Source organism: Dioszegia hungarica (genome assembly GCF_025882075.1).
Source record: "Dioszegia hungarica strain PDD-24b-2 chromosome Unknown MKK02contig_2, whole genome shotgun sequence".
In the NCBI taxonomy this organism is placed as follows: domain Eukaryota; kingdom Fungi; phylum Basidiomycota; class Tremellomycetes; order Tremellales; family Bulleribasidiaceae; genus Dioszegia; species Dioszegia hungarica.
In genome coordinates, this window is record NW_026515766.1 from 1,883,438 (window position 1) to 1,896,529 (window position 13,092).

Sequence of the window (13,092 nt, forward strand, 5' to 3'; positions counted from 1 at the left end):
CAGACACACCATCGCGCAGCGCGCCAATAACCACACTTCGCGCCTAGTCAGGACTCTTCGTGCAGGTAGCGCGGACAACGCTAGCTTGAATACCATCTATCGATCCTTTCACCCAAAACTCCTCCTTCCCACCCAAATTCCCCTAACCCAAAATGGACACTCTCTCCCCCAACACCTCCGCGCTTCTCTCTTACCTCTCCGCAGACGACATGACCTCCTTCTCATTCGACGACCTCCTCGCCGATCCCACTCCCAAAATTTCCCAGGGTTACACAAATCCCAACCCGACCTCCCTCCCACCTTCGGCCTTTTTCAATATGCCCGTCCCCGGTCGGGACACGCCAGAACTCACGCCCGAGTCGTCCTCCAATGCGGCGAGCGAGAGTCCGGAAGGGCTACGTGCGGTGATGCATACCGATTCAGAGGAGGATGCGGTGATGGCCCGTAGAGCGAGCGCTGGTGCGGGTGCCGGTGGGAGGAAAGGATCGGAGGCTGCGGTGGTGAATAAGCGAAAGGCAGGACATGGGCATACAGTCCAGGAGCACGACGATGAGGATGAGGGTAGGTCCTCTCCGCTCGAGTGGAGGGAGTTTGGCTGATAATCCAGACTCAGGATCAGATGACCCAAACGGCCACGAAGACAAACGTGCGCACGGAAATGACAAGGCCGCCGGCGGTGCAGCAGGATCAGGTCGTCGAGGGGGTCGAAAGTCAACTGGTGGAGCCGCTGGAGATGCGGGTTCAAAGGAGATGAGCAAGGCGGAGAAGCGAAAGGTGCAGAATCGTCAAGCCCAAGAGGCCTTCCGCAAGCGAAGAGAAGCCAAGGTCAAAGATGTAAGCTGGCCGCGACGTATTCCCCCGGCTCACAGCTGACTCTCCAGCTCGAAGACAAGGTCAATGAGCTCGAGACCAAATCATACTCTACTACAGTCGAGAACGAGAACCTCCGGGGTCTCCTCAAGCGGCTCCAGGAGGAGAATGTCGCGCTCAAGCAGGCGGCCTTCACGTTCACCATGCCGGTCAGCGGTGCAGCCACGCCCACCACGCACGGCCGGACAAGCGTACCTGCGCCCAACACACAGGCGTCCAAGCCACCCACTCCTCCCCATGACGAGCTTCGGTCGATCCACGATGTGCCGGACCTCGTACACCGCTCATCCAGCGGGAGCGGGAGCGGGATGGTCGAGTCGCCCGAAAGCCTCGTTTCGGTCAATTCGAGCGCATCGGGTTCATCCAAGCTGTCATTAGACAACGCGGAGATGTTCAACGCGTTCGCAATGGGCGTTCGGCCGGAATGGTCCCGGGACCTCGCGGCGAACCAGCAGATCACTGCTGCTGCACTGGGTGGGCGGGAGGTGCCACAGCCTCGCGTCAGCCCGGGTATCGCGGACCCCTTTGCCAATTTTACTGGCCCTACCCCCTCCGTCTCCCCCGTGAGCTCGGCCAGCAATGCCAAGGACGAAGTAGACGCCCTCTGGGCAAGCTTCTACCCTAATGGCACGTCCAACATCCTTCCCAAACCTCAACAGGACCTACCCGTCCCAAATTATGCCTTTGGTCGACCGACCGCGGCGCCAAGCTTCGGCCAGTCTGGGGATCAGTTCGCCGGTCCCCAGACCGTGCCCAGTCCCTTCGGCGGTTCAACGTGGGTCAACGCCCCCGCCGATCGTATGGCCTTCCGGGACCAGTCTGCCCCTGCCTCCGCCGGCCAACCGGGCCAGGCGCAGCCGCAACAAGACTGGTCCAACATCAATGACGACAGTATCAACGAGTTCCTCGCTTCCCTCAATGGTACCAGCGAGGCGCCCCAGGAACCCCTGTATGACTTTGAGCAGACGGACGACTTTAACGCTCAGCTCCAGAAACTGCTCGAGCAGTCTGGAGGGGGTGCGTCCCCGTCCGCCGCGTTCACCCTATCGCCCACTGGGTTCAGCCCGACGGCTTACCTCAACCTCACGCCCTCGCCGGCTGCGTCGGGCTCGGCGTCGGCATCTGGGTCGGGGTCGAACGCGCACTCGCCCGCGGCGGCTCGGCAGGCGTCTACGTCCAGTATGTCCATGTCCAACTCGGCCAGTCCCGAGTCCACTGGATCGACCGCGGCGTCGTCGTACACCCATCATTCGCCTGGACAGGCGGCGGGTGCGGCGTCAGGCTCCTTGCCGGGGTGCACGACAAAGATGGCGGGCGCGAACCCGGGAGAGGTGGTACATGTCGTCGGGGCGGATGGGAAGCGACTCAAGCCGAGCGAGCTTTGGGTCTTGATGGGCATGAACAAAACTGTCAGTCTTGCCTTGAATTTATGATTTTCTGGGGATGTAGGCTGATGATTCAGGCAAGCGTAGACAATCTCATGATCGATGACCTGTGTGATCAGATGAAGAGCAAGGCGGTATGCACTGACGGTGAGTATCTGATGTCCGTTTATAGTGTTAATTCGCTGACAGATCAGGCGGGTATACAATCGGCCTGACGGACGCGGAGCAGATCTTCGCGTATAACAAGCGACTAGGGTCAGCTCGGACAGCCGCAGGCGGTGCGCCGGTATATCCGATATAGGTTCATGCGAGATGGAAGCACTGGGGGATGGGTGCTGTTGATGCTTGTGGGGCTAGCTAAGCGGGACGAGATGTGGACTGGTTTGTTGTATAGAATATCGGTAGAGACGCTCTATGTACCGCTCCTGTATTCTTTACACTCTGTCCGTCTATATCGACAGACCGTATACTCATACTGTTCCCTCCGCAGCTCGTTCTCTTACACCTGCTCATCATAGCTAGCGGACAGACGAAACACGCTCAGACAACCCGACGCGTTTCACTTTCGCGCGCGAGAGCAAACACATGATGCAGAAGGACTGTACATTGATTGTGCTTGATTTTCGTCTTTGGGCTTCAGATACCCCCGTCCAGAGACTGCATCTTCGTCAGTAGAGGCACACGGCGATGGACTCACTCGGCGGCCCAAGTCGAGCTCGAACGTCTCAAGCCCCCGACACCGGCTTCAACGCCCTTGGCGGTCCAAGCTCTAGTGGTCCGAGCACGGGCGGCACCTCCTCGTCATCTCGCGGGCCGCACTTCGGCCATTACTCAACCGCTTCGAGTTCTTCCTACGCTCCCGTCCTCATCAAGCGGTCTCCCGACAAAGACCTCCATCTCCCTTCTCTGCCCAATGGCGGGGAGGGTATACCGGCGGGACTGGCCCTGAGGTATCCATACCCTTTACCTATCGCCTCGTTACTCGATTTGGCGTATACCATCCATCATCACTATGTCCTCTCGTCTCTCTCTGCTCTGTCTCCTGGACATACGCTTGGAGTAGCGGCGGGGACGGCGGAATCCGCGACATCAACAGGTGCCGGCTTGCTCCTCACCGCAGCTGGCTGCAGGGCGGTCGTTCTCGTCCTGGTCGTCGGATGCAGTAGACGCTGGAGGGCGAGAGGCGGATGGGTGGCGGCTGTGTGTGGTATCAGCGTTGGAGCGGGGATATGGGAGGACTGTGCGGAGCGGCTGGGCGCGCGAGGGGGCCACGGCGGGAGGGTAGGGCATGAACGTGGGCCAGCTGGGCATGCGAAAGGGGGAGGAGGTGGACAGTCTTGGTTTCTTTACATGGTAAGCTTTCTTTTCCAGTGCCAACATCTCTCATGGAGGCCTTGTCTAGGTGCATAGGATATAAGCTAACGCCTGTAGACTATACTGATCTGTATCTCGGAATACGTACGTCTCCCTCCATTCCCCAGGTGCAACCCTATCATGGTCCTGTTAGGCCCCATGCCTAGTATCGAGCTGGAAATTCATACAGCTAACTCCCACAGATCCTCTATCTCCTCCTTCTCCGCCTCTCGCCCCCCTCACACAGGTCCCACCCCTTCTCCCTCCGCCCTCCTCGCGAGCCCCGCCAAACAGACGTCCCCTTCGCCTTCCACTCGGAGGACCTAGAGTACACGCCCAAGTCCGCCAGGATTCGGCGTTACTCCAGCGCCAGGCCTCGGGGAGGGGTACGAGCGGGCCCGGGGCCGGGGCAGAGGAGTCAGGCTGTCTCGCCTGCTTCACGAAGAGGAGACGGGGGCCGGGGCGTCGGGGGCCTTTTTGGGGCATATCGCCATCATGCTAGCCAAGGCGCACTCCAGGCTGGTCTATCTAGCGGTGCGCACTACGCGAATCACGAGCTGGACGACGAGGCTCCGCACGCTGCATTTCACTCGGACGAGGAGTATGACCACGACGACCGATACGACGAGGACGGCTTCTCCGTCAACTCATCCTCTGATGTCGAGGACGACGCATCCGAGACCTCCTCCCTGTTCTCCGAATCGAGCATCATCGACCTCCCTCCCCCACTGTCCCCACACCGGATCATCCCGCCCAGCCTGAGCGTGACTTCGGGCCTTGCGCTCGCTCTAACGGACCGATCTGCCGGCCAGCCTATACTGGGGTCTAGGGCGGGAGGTGGAGGTGGGGAAGCTGGAGGGGTGAGGCGATCAGGAAGTGCCAGGTTCCTCGGGAGAAGCTGGGGGAGCGTTTTGACTGGACCTGGATCGGTGCCTGGTCCGGGATTGGGGGCAGGGGACGGAGGGAGGGAACATGGTGAGATGATGGGGTGGGTGGGGCGGAGAGGGCGAGAGGATGGAGCGGCAGCAGGCGGGCAGATTGACAGCCGGGGAGGCCGAGGGGGCGTCAGTATTGAGGCAAGTCGAGAAGGGAGTGCTGAGAGGGGATATGGGACATTTACACCTTGAAGAGGTCTGTCTTGCGCGGCTCAGATGTAATGTCAACAGCGGGGCGTTACTAGCCTGTCGATCTATCTAATCTTGTCCTTGATGAGCATGGGAGACTTGTCTGCTACCATGCATTAATTATAGTGGTTTACTAAGCTATGGAGGAGAAGAGCAGCTACACCTACACCTAGATCAACAAATGTACAAATACCCAAGACAATCAACAAAGATCAAACCCATCTCCACATCTCTCTCGCTCAATTGATGATCCTCACCACCCCCACTCCGGCCCCCGTACCCCTCTCCGCCCCCTCCGCCCCTTCTGCGCCCTCATGTCCCTTCGTAAGCCTAAAGGCCTCCATCCCCCTTTCAAAAGCCCACACCCTCTCTTCATCCAGTACCGGTCTAAACCCAGCCATGCGCGGCTCGTCCAGCACATCCCTCACGTCCATTCCGGAAGTATCTACCTCCGCCTCGCCCGAGCCCGCTGGGAGTACATGGGTGAAGTGTATGTATTTGCTATTTTTCCGGCGAGAGAAGGCTTGGCGGAGCGTCTTGAAGCCGGATGGTTTGGACGCGGGTGGGGCGGAGAGGGATGGGTCTGCGCCAGCGAGGGAGATGATTCTGAATATCAGCTAGGAGATCCCCTTTCCAAAGAAAGCGCAAAACTCACTTGCCACCATCCTTGAGCATCCGACGAGCAGCATCATACACCCTCTGCGTCCCTTTCGTATCCACCACAACATCCCACCCTTCCTCATCCAGACCCAGCATCACCGCCGCCGGCGCACCCGTCAATACGCCTCTTGCCCCATTCTGTAGACATCTCGTCTGGGCATCATGGTGCGCGTCCCCACCCCCGATGAGCGCGGTGACATTTACGCCTGCCCGACTCATCTCTTGGCAGATCAGAGCGGAGACGCCTTCGTGCGGGTCCATGATGAGTGCTCGGGCGCCGCGAGTGAGGTTTCCGCGTACGGCGCGGGTAGCGGGGATCCCAAAGAGCGGGAGAAGGGCGAGTTGTTCCAGCGTGAGCGTGGTAGGGTGGGGAGCGCGGGATAGGTGCCGTCGATCGCAGGCAATGTACTCTGCTAGGGCTCCGCTCTGTCTTATCAGCTCTGAACACACCTACATTATACGAGGGGAACCACCGACCTTTCGAACATTCAACAACCCCACAACCAGCTCTCCTCTCACAATCTCCTTCTCCTCCGTCCCTACCCCAAGACACCGCCCGACGAAACTCCTCCCCGGGACCCACTTGCCAACCTCCCCTTTCCCCTTCTCCTCCACCGTCCGTATATCCAGTCCATCCACCGCTACCGCATACACCTGAACAAGAATCTCCCTGTTGCCGACTTTGGACGGTGGCCTGATATGCGACGTAAAGTCTACAGGGGGCGGAAGGTTTCCGCGCAAATGAACCGGGGTCATCGGGAGTCTATGCGCAGAGTGGGACAGGCAGAGCGTGGCCATGGTGGTATGTGGGAGGCCGAGGACGCGGGGGTCGATCATAGATGTACGTTTCCGGTTCGGGTCGGATGGGACAAAAGCGCCAGCGGGGAGAATCATCGTACTGTAATCAGCACCCTTCTCTACCTTCTACACAGAGCACGACTCACTTGTAGCTACCAGCTCTGGACTCGCCCAGCCCGTCAGACTGCATCAATACCCCATCGCCATAAGAGCTTCCCTCCCACTTGCTCCCTTCGCCACGATCACCGCCTCGGAAGCCCATGACCGATTTGGCCCTCCTACTTCCTCTTTCCAGCTCCTCATCGTCCCGCCTGAACCCCACCGAGCTCGCCGGCCGCCTGATAGACTGCGCATCCCCGGCCTGGCTGGGGGTCTTGGACCGCCCAATAGCGCTCATCGCCTTGAAACTCCTGCGCCGAGATGCCGCGTCCGTCTCGGACGGCGATGGGGCGCGGTACAGCCGTTCCGAGTCCTCGACGGTCATTTCGGGTAGGATGGTGATGACGTCGGGATCGAGGAAGGCGGGACGGGGGAAGGCGCCGGTAGAGCCGGGCCGCATAGTCCCAGAAGGAGACAGGGCGCGGGACATGACGGAAGCCGAACGGGACGGAGGACGGCTGTACGGCGGTGAGTCGTCGTATGTCTGCGGCTCGTCGTACTCGCCCGAGTACTCCGAGTGGCCTGACCGCGAGAGTGCTCCCCGCTGCAGACCGTTCGATGGGAAGCCCGGAGCATACTGCGTCTGAGGACTCATCGAGTTCCGCCGCGGGTCTTTGCGGGGTATAAGTGGGCCATTGGCGTACCGGCTGGACCGACCCTCATCCACGCTTCTCTCCCCGTTCTCGTATTCATCCTGCACTTGCTGCGCGTAAGATCTGGACGGCTGAGGCAGTCCATCGTCCTCCGAGCTATCGCTCTCGCTGCCGCTGTCCTGTGAGTACGAGCTTGGTTGAGACTCGCTCTTCCGGGGGAGTGGAGCCGAGAGCGCCCGCTCGTCCAACCCGGAATACCGTACGCTGCCGTTTCCGCTCGCGACGGATCCTCCAGGCGTCCTGGTGCCATTGAGCAGCCGGTCGAAGCTGGGTGGTAGCGACGCCGACGGAAGCGGTGTGAAGCTAGACTGGCGAGGAGGAGGCACGGGGACGTGGAACTCGCCCCATCCCGAGTTTGGGCCGGAGGGGAGGAACATCTGCGGTGTGTTCCGTCCAGACGCGGACGCAGTGGAGGCGGCAGCCACGGCCCATCCGCCCCTCCCGAACCCGGAGCCAGAGGAGCGGATGCTTCCTTCCCGGGCGCCTCGACCACCGTTGGACGCCTCGGACATGGGGTATGAGCCTTGACGCCGGTGCTCCCCGTAGCCGACGACGGAATTGCGGGACGAGTGGCGAGATACTGACCGACGTGAGTGGGCCTCCGACCCGAGGAGAGGAGCGGTGTAGGCAACCGATGGAGGACGCGAGCGGGGTTGATTGTTCGCCGAGGTGCTGGAGTGTGGCGAGGACTCGGAATCCTCCTCTGATCCCGCCTCGCCGTGTTCACTCCCCATGTCCCCCTCATGATCCTCCTCCCGGACGTCCCTCTGCGCGGCAGGTGATGCTGCATGCTTTGAGGGCGACTCGTACGCCGCTCCAAGCTGGTACGGCGAGTGTGGGTACTGTTCTTTGTGAAACGGCGTCTCGCCGGGGTCCGGAAATGGCGCAGGGGTAGGTGGTTGAATGTTGAACATGGGGATCTCTTGGTCGAGCGGAGTGGTCTCCTTCTCCGGCTCGACGATGATTGGGGCTGGGACCGCTGCGCCACGAGCGAGCACATCCGCCTCGTCCCCTTGTTCCTCCTCCGGGGTATACGTTCTCATGGGCTGTTGCCGAATGGTCCGGGCTGACTTGACAGTATCGCTGCGCGCGATCCGATCATCGCCGAGGTGCATATCCCCCATTGACTTTGCGGCCGAGTCCATCCGCTCGCGGGATGAGCGGCTGCTGGAGGGCTCGCTGGAAGGAGGGGTAGGTGGCGCTGCTCCGCCTGCGACAATCTTTTGAACAGCATTGCCTTTGGAGCGTTGCCCACAGGGAGCGTCAGGGCCGAGGGGCGAGGCATTTCGAACTGGAGACCGAGGACGAAGTGAAGACGACGCAGCCGATGAGGACGAATTGCTGACTTCCCTTTGACGAGCGGCGGGCCGTCTCTGAGGAGTCTCCGGCTCCTCCTCTTCCTCCTCTGGCCGCCATTCCTGCTGCCGCCTCCCTTGACCTGCATTCCGCGAAATCACCGACTCTGCATCCACAGTCTTCTTCTTCTTCCGCTTTACCGTCCCGCTCGCCGCAGACGCCGGCCTTCCTGCCGCTGCCTCTCTCAATCCCACCGTGCTCTGCGCCTTGCGTGCCTTGGGGAATCGGCTGGCATTGTACGGTTCCTCCTGTATCGCTTCCGAGACGACCGACCGCGCCTTTCGAGCCTTTAGTGCAGGCTGAGCATGCCCGTCATCATAGGCGTAATCTCTGAACCCTAGGTGGACACCATTGTCGACCCGTGCAGAGTACCGGGATGAGGGCGGGGCGTACTGGTATGCCCTTTCTGGTACATCCGCGTATGGCGAAGGAGCGTTGGGGTCGGCATATGACCGTGTGGGCTTGCGGAGGACCGTCTGGAGGAAAGTTGGTTTAGGCATTGCGCATGAGCTTAGGCCTCAAGGGGGTCAGAGTTGTTGTTGTTTTCGTCGGGGTCGACCGATGGACGTGCCTTTCGTCCCTTGCGAACGAGTGTGCGCCGGTTTGGCCGTCTGATGAATCCTAATCGACAGGGGAGCAGGCCTACTGGGACAGCTGCCTGAGAATGAACAAGTGCAAGAGGTAGTAAGGAGATGATGAGCTGCGTCTGTCTTTGACCTGTTTTTCTGTTTTCACGCCTCTCAAAGTTGGCTGGTCCAGTTCAGAAACCGGGAAATGCCGTAAGGGATCTGCTATTAACAATTTCCTAATCAAGCAATTCCTATTGGTGAAACATCGATCACCCAGATCTCACCTCACCACCACCCCATCCATCCAGCTTGTCCAGAAGACAGGCAGCTGCAGGCAGGCGCTGCCCTAGAGGCTGCACCAGAGGCGCTATGCCCATCCTCACACCGCCATACCACTTCTCAATCGTTGCCTGTCCGCCAATCGCTCAAGACGGAGAGCAGCGAGCAGAAATCCTGTACCGAGGAGCTGTGCCTGCCGTTCGGAACTTCCCATTCCTCAAGCGCTTGCACTTGCGCACCATCGTCTACCTGCACAAGAAGCCGCTTGGAGAGAGCGAGCCACTCGCAAGATGGGCGAGGAAGCATGAGGTCGAGGTGATATGCGTGAAGGCGGAGAAGATGGGGGAGGAAAGCCTCGGGATGGGGAGAACGCAAGTTGGCGAGGTGCTCAGGGTATGTCCCCTTCCTCGCGATATTTCGTGCTGCGCTGAAGAGCCCAGACTATGCTGGACCCCTCGTCTTACCCGCTGTATATCGCAGATAAGGACGGGATCTCACATACTACTCTACTGGTGTCGTGTCTGCGCAAACTCCAAGGCTGGACGCCCGAGTCCATCCTTGACGAGATAGCCAGATTCGAGCCAGACCACGAAGACCTCCCACTCGTACCCTTCATCACCTCCTATCTTGCCACAGGGCCCAGTACCGACTCGCTCGTCCTCCCTTCCCCGCCCCTTCCATCCTGGCTCTGGCCCACTATCGCATCGTCCACAACCAGTACCGACAAGAACGGAAGCACGACCGCCCCATCCTCGGCGTCGGCATCACCGGGTATGACCCTCTCCCGCTCCAACACCAGCCTCAATAAAGAGGCGAGGGAACGAGAGCCCTCCGCCCCGAGAGAGCGGGACAAGGAGAAGGAAAAGGAGAGAGACCGGGAACGTACCCTCTCCGCCCCAGCTGTTGGATCCCTTCCATTCCCCCATCCCCTATCATCCCGGAAACACCCTACCATGAAACTCACCTTCCCTCCTCTTCCCAGTACGAATATGGGACCGCCTCCCGTTCCGGACTCAGCAAGCGGAAAGACAGGGACAACACCTACGAACCCTTCCTTTGGCCTATCGCGGGTCAACTCACGGCGCGATACCCGGTCGGGGACTGTCGGTACAAGGGAGGACGAACAGAGCATGATGGCTGCTGCCACTTCGATTCTGTCTGCGACGCTAGTCACTCTAGGCATCGGGGTGGAGGAGAAGCGGACAGGAGAGGAGGGAGGCGGGGCAGGAGCGAGCGGGTCGGCCCTTACTGTGCGGGACGGTACAAAGCGGGAAGGACTGTCCGCCGCTGGAGAGCCTGCAAATGCGAGTCGGGCGGTCAGCGCGGGAAAGCCGCCTGGGCTCGTATCTCGCACAGTGAGCTGGGAAAAGAGCGGAGTATCTGCAGGGATCCTGGAACGGGACGTTCAGGATGTCGGGGGACGCTCCATGCCGTCGAAAGCCAGCACCGGTGGGAGCAGCAGCGATGCTAGCGAGGCGGCCAGAGAGGTGGAAGGCGGTCAGCTCGTCGCTCTTGGCGAGATGCAAGACGCGGCTGGCGGCGGAGCTCAATCAGGGAGCAGTCCGGAGAGCTCAGCTGAGGATTCCGAAACCGAGACCGAGCAGGAAGAAGAGGAAGACGAGGAAGACGATGAGGATGAGGATGAAGACGAGGACGATGACGATGATGGGGAGATGAGCCTCCAACCTACCTCACTTCATATCTCGGCGTTAGATCTAGCGGGTTACGGTTGAGCTTTGTACAGCATGTCAATATACCTGCAGCACTTCCGAATTCGACATGTAAATTGTGCATTTCCTCCTCACTTCCGCAGGACTCCGCCAGATGCCTACTTGGAGATCGCAGCCAGCTCGTACATGTACGACCCGAGCAGCTTGGTTCCGCGGATGTAGTTGTCCCTGTCGAGCTTCTCGTCGGTTGAGTGCGCGCCGTCATCACCACGTCCGACGGGGAGGAGGAGAACGTTCAAGCCGAGAATGTCGGCAAAGTCGAGAGTGACAGGAATGGAGCCTTGACATCAGCGGCAGCGTGGTAGCGATGAGAGAACACGTACCTCCTTCCCGAGTGTAGTCCGGCGCCTGCCCGTACACATCCTCGGTCGCCTTGTGTGCAGCACGGTACGAGTAGTGGGTGAAGTCCGCCTGCTATGTGAGCTTGGCAACCTTGACTCGAAATGCCAGTCATAGCTCACCATCCAGGGCTCGCCTCCGTGACCGAGCACAACCTCGCACCTGTTCTTGGACCCGAGCTTCTTGAACTCGGCGTCGAGGTACTTGACGACGAGGTCGGTGACGCTCTTGATGGTGAGGTTGGGTACGAGACGGATGGAGAATTTGCCCTTGACCGAGCAGGGGATGACGGTCTTGGAGCCGGTCGCAGCTGATAATGTCAGCTGAGATCACTCGCCCGTAGGAATGGGGATCGACGGCAACTTACAGAAAGCACCCTCGATACCGTGCAAGCTCAAGCTCGGGTTCCTCATCCGTCCCATCAACGTCGTGACCTTGTCGTTCGTCAATGTCTGATCACCGCCGACGGCCGCGTGGATGTCCTTGACGCCAAAGTGGATCGCCTCGAACTTTTCACGCTCCTCGTCCGTGACGGGCGCAATGAGGTCCTTGAGGCCCGGGATGAGGATCTCGCCGGCGGGAGTGACGAGCTTGGACACTGCCTGTCAGCATGCCCCTTCTGTGAAAGCGGGAAAGACTCACTGAGGAGGATCAAGTCAGTCATGGGCTCGTGGATCGTTCCGCCAAAGACACCCGAGTGGAGGTCTCGGTCAGGACCGTTGACGCGGATTTCGTAGTAGTTGATACCGCGGAGACCGTAGGTGAGGCACGGAGTCTCGGTGTTGAGCCAGTAGTTGTCTGGAGGTCAGACTTTAGCCCAGCAAGCGGGAGGAGCGCACGTAACCCACCTGAGATGCACATGCAGTCGGCGCCAGCGAAGAAGCCGTTCTTCTCCGACTCGATGAACTTGTCGAGGTTCTCGGACCCGTTCTCCTCCATACCCTCAAAGCACATCTTGAGGTTGACCTGTGATATTAGCATCGTACTGGCAGCCCGCTGTCTCGGTATACAGCGGATGAGAACACAGAGATATAACATACGGGAAGCTCCTTGCCCAGCTTCTGGTGAGCCTCGAGCACGTTCAACCAAGCCATGATCGGTCCCTTGTCGTCGGTCGACCCACGCCCGTACATCCGGCCCGAACCGCTCGGATCCTGCGTGAGCTCGAAACACGGGTAGTGCCAGCCGTCTTCGTACAGCGCGGGCTGAACATCGTAGTGCCCGTAGATCAGAAGTGTTTTCTGCCAGGTGAGTTCTTGACCCCTTTGAAAAGCTGCGTAGCCAATCCGGGTTGAAGGTGGGTGATGAGGAACGCGTAGCTCACCTTGTTCGGGTCGTTCCCGAGCTGGCCGATGATGACAGGCGGGAGGTCGACGTCCTTGCCCTCGAGCTTGTGCTGCCCGATCGCCCTCTTCTCGGCCTTCACGCCAAGGCTGATGAGCTGCTGGAGGAGCCACTCGGCCATTGCTTCGACATCCTTGATGTAGCTGGTTATCAGCTCTTTGGTATTGCATCTCACGTTCAAGACTACTTACCCGATGTTGCCGGAGACGCTATAAAGGTCAGCCGGAGCTCATCGCTTGCCGACAGGTTGTTCGCTGGAGCAGCTGAGGGCAAAGACGTACGAGGGGATAGAGACGGCCTTGGCCAAACGCTGGATAAAGTCCTCCTCGTGCTCATCCACGTATTTCAAAAAGTTGGAAGCTTCAGCGGCCATCTTGAGTGTTCTGGCGTGATGGGGGTGGTATGTATGATGTGATGAGTAGGGACAGGCGAGGTTGAGAGATAGTTGTCGGAGGTCCAAGGGCTATCTATAA

The 13,092-nt window shown here is 59.7% G+C and overlaps 5 protein-coding genes across 5 annotated transcripts; 3 read left to right on the top strand and 2 right to left on the bottom strand.

Annotated features, from left to right (window-relative positions):
* Positions 1–152: 152 nt before the first annotated feature.
* Positions 153–2,556, top strand: MKK02DRAFT_40140 (uncharacterized protein; the record flags this gene model as incomplete). Its single annotated transcript, XM_053090969.1, has 5 exons — positions 153–561; positions 608–834; positions 882–2,279; positions 2,333–2,402; positions 2,450–2,556. The coding sequence occupies 5 exons, from the start codon at positions 153–155 to the stop codon at positions 2,554–2,556; spliced, it is 2,211 nt and encodes a 736-aa protein (XP_052949590.1).
* Positions 2,557–2,942: 386 nt separating this feature from the next.
* MKK02DRAFT_40141 (uncharacterized protein) lies at positions 2,943–4,735 on the top strand (the record flags this gene model as incomplete). The annotated part of the gene is made up of 2 exons (XM_053090970.1): positions 2,943–3,608; positions 3,812–4,735. The coding sequence occupies 2 exons, from the start codon at positions 2,943–2,945 to the stop codon at positions 4,733–4,735; spliced, it is 1,590 nt and encodes a 529-aa protein (XP_052949591.1).
* Positions 4,736–4,971: 236 nt separating this feature from the next.
* On the bottom strand, positions 4,972–8,858 carry MKK02DRAFT_40142 (uncharacterized protein; the record flags this gene model as incomplete). The annotated part of the gene is made up of 4 exons (XM_053090971.1): positions 4,972–5,338; positions 5,388–5,818; positions 5,870–6,290; positions 6,337–8,858. The coding sequence occupies 4 exons, from the start codon at positions 8,856–8,858 to the stop codon at positions 4,972–4,974; spliced, it is 3,741 nt and encodes a 1,246-aa protein (XP_052949592.1).
* Positions 8,859–9,296: 438 nt separating this feature from the next.
* On the top strand, positions 9,297–10,939 carry MKK02DRAFT_40143 (tyrosine phosphatase family-domain-containing protein; the record flags this gene model as incomplete). The annotated part of the gene is made up of 2 exons (XM_053090972.1): positions 9,297–9,599; positions 9,647–10,939. The coding sequence occupies 2 exons, from the start codon at positions 9,297–9,299 to the stop codon at positions 10,937–10,939; spliced, it is 1,596 nt and encodes a 531-aa protein (XP_052949593.1).
* Positions 10,940–11,034: 95 nt separating this feature from the next.
* Positions 11,035–12,992, bottom strand: MKK02DRAFT_35148 (putative glutamate carboxypeptidase protein; the record flags this gene model as incomplete). The annotated part of the gene is made up of 10 exons (XM_053089096.1): positions 11,035–11,216; positions 11,260–11,347; positions 11,398–11,585; positions 11,643–11,873; positions 11,918–12,073; positions 12,124–12,241; positions 12,316–12,516; positions 12,600–12,762; positions 12,811–12,828; positions 12,901–12,992. The coding sequence occupies 10 exons, from the start codon at positions 12,990–12,992 to the stop codon at positions 11,035–11,037; spliced, it is 1,437 nt and encodes a 478-aa protein (XP_052949594.1).
* Between the last annotated feature and the right edge of the window lie 100 nt (positions 12,993–13,092).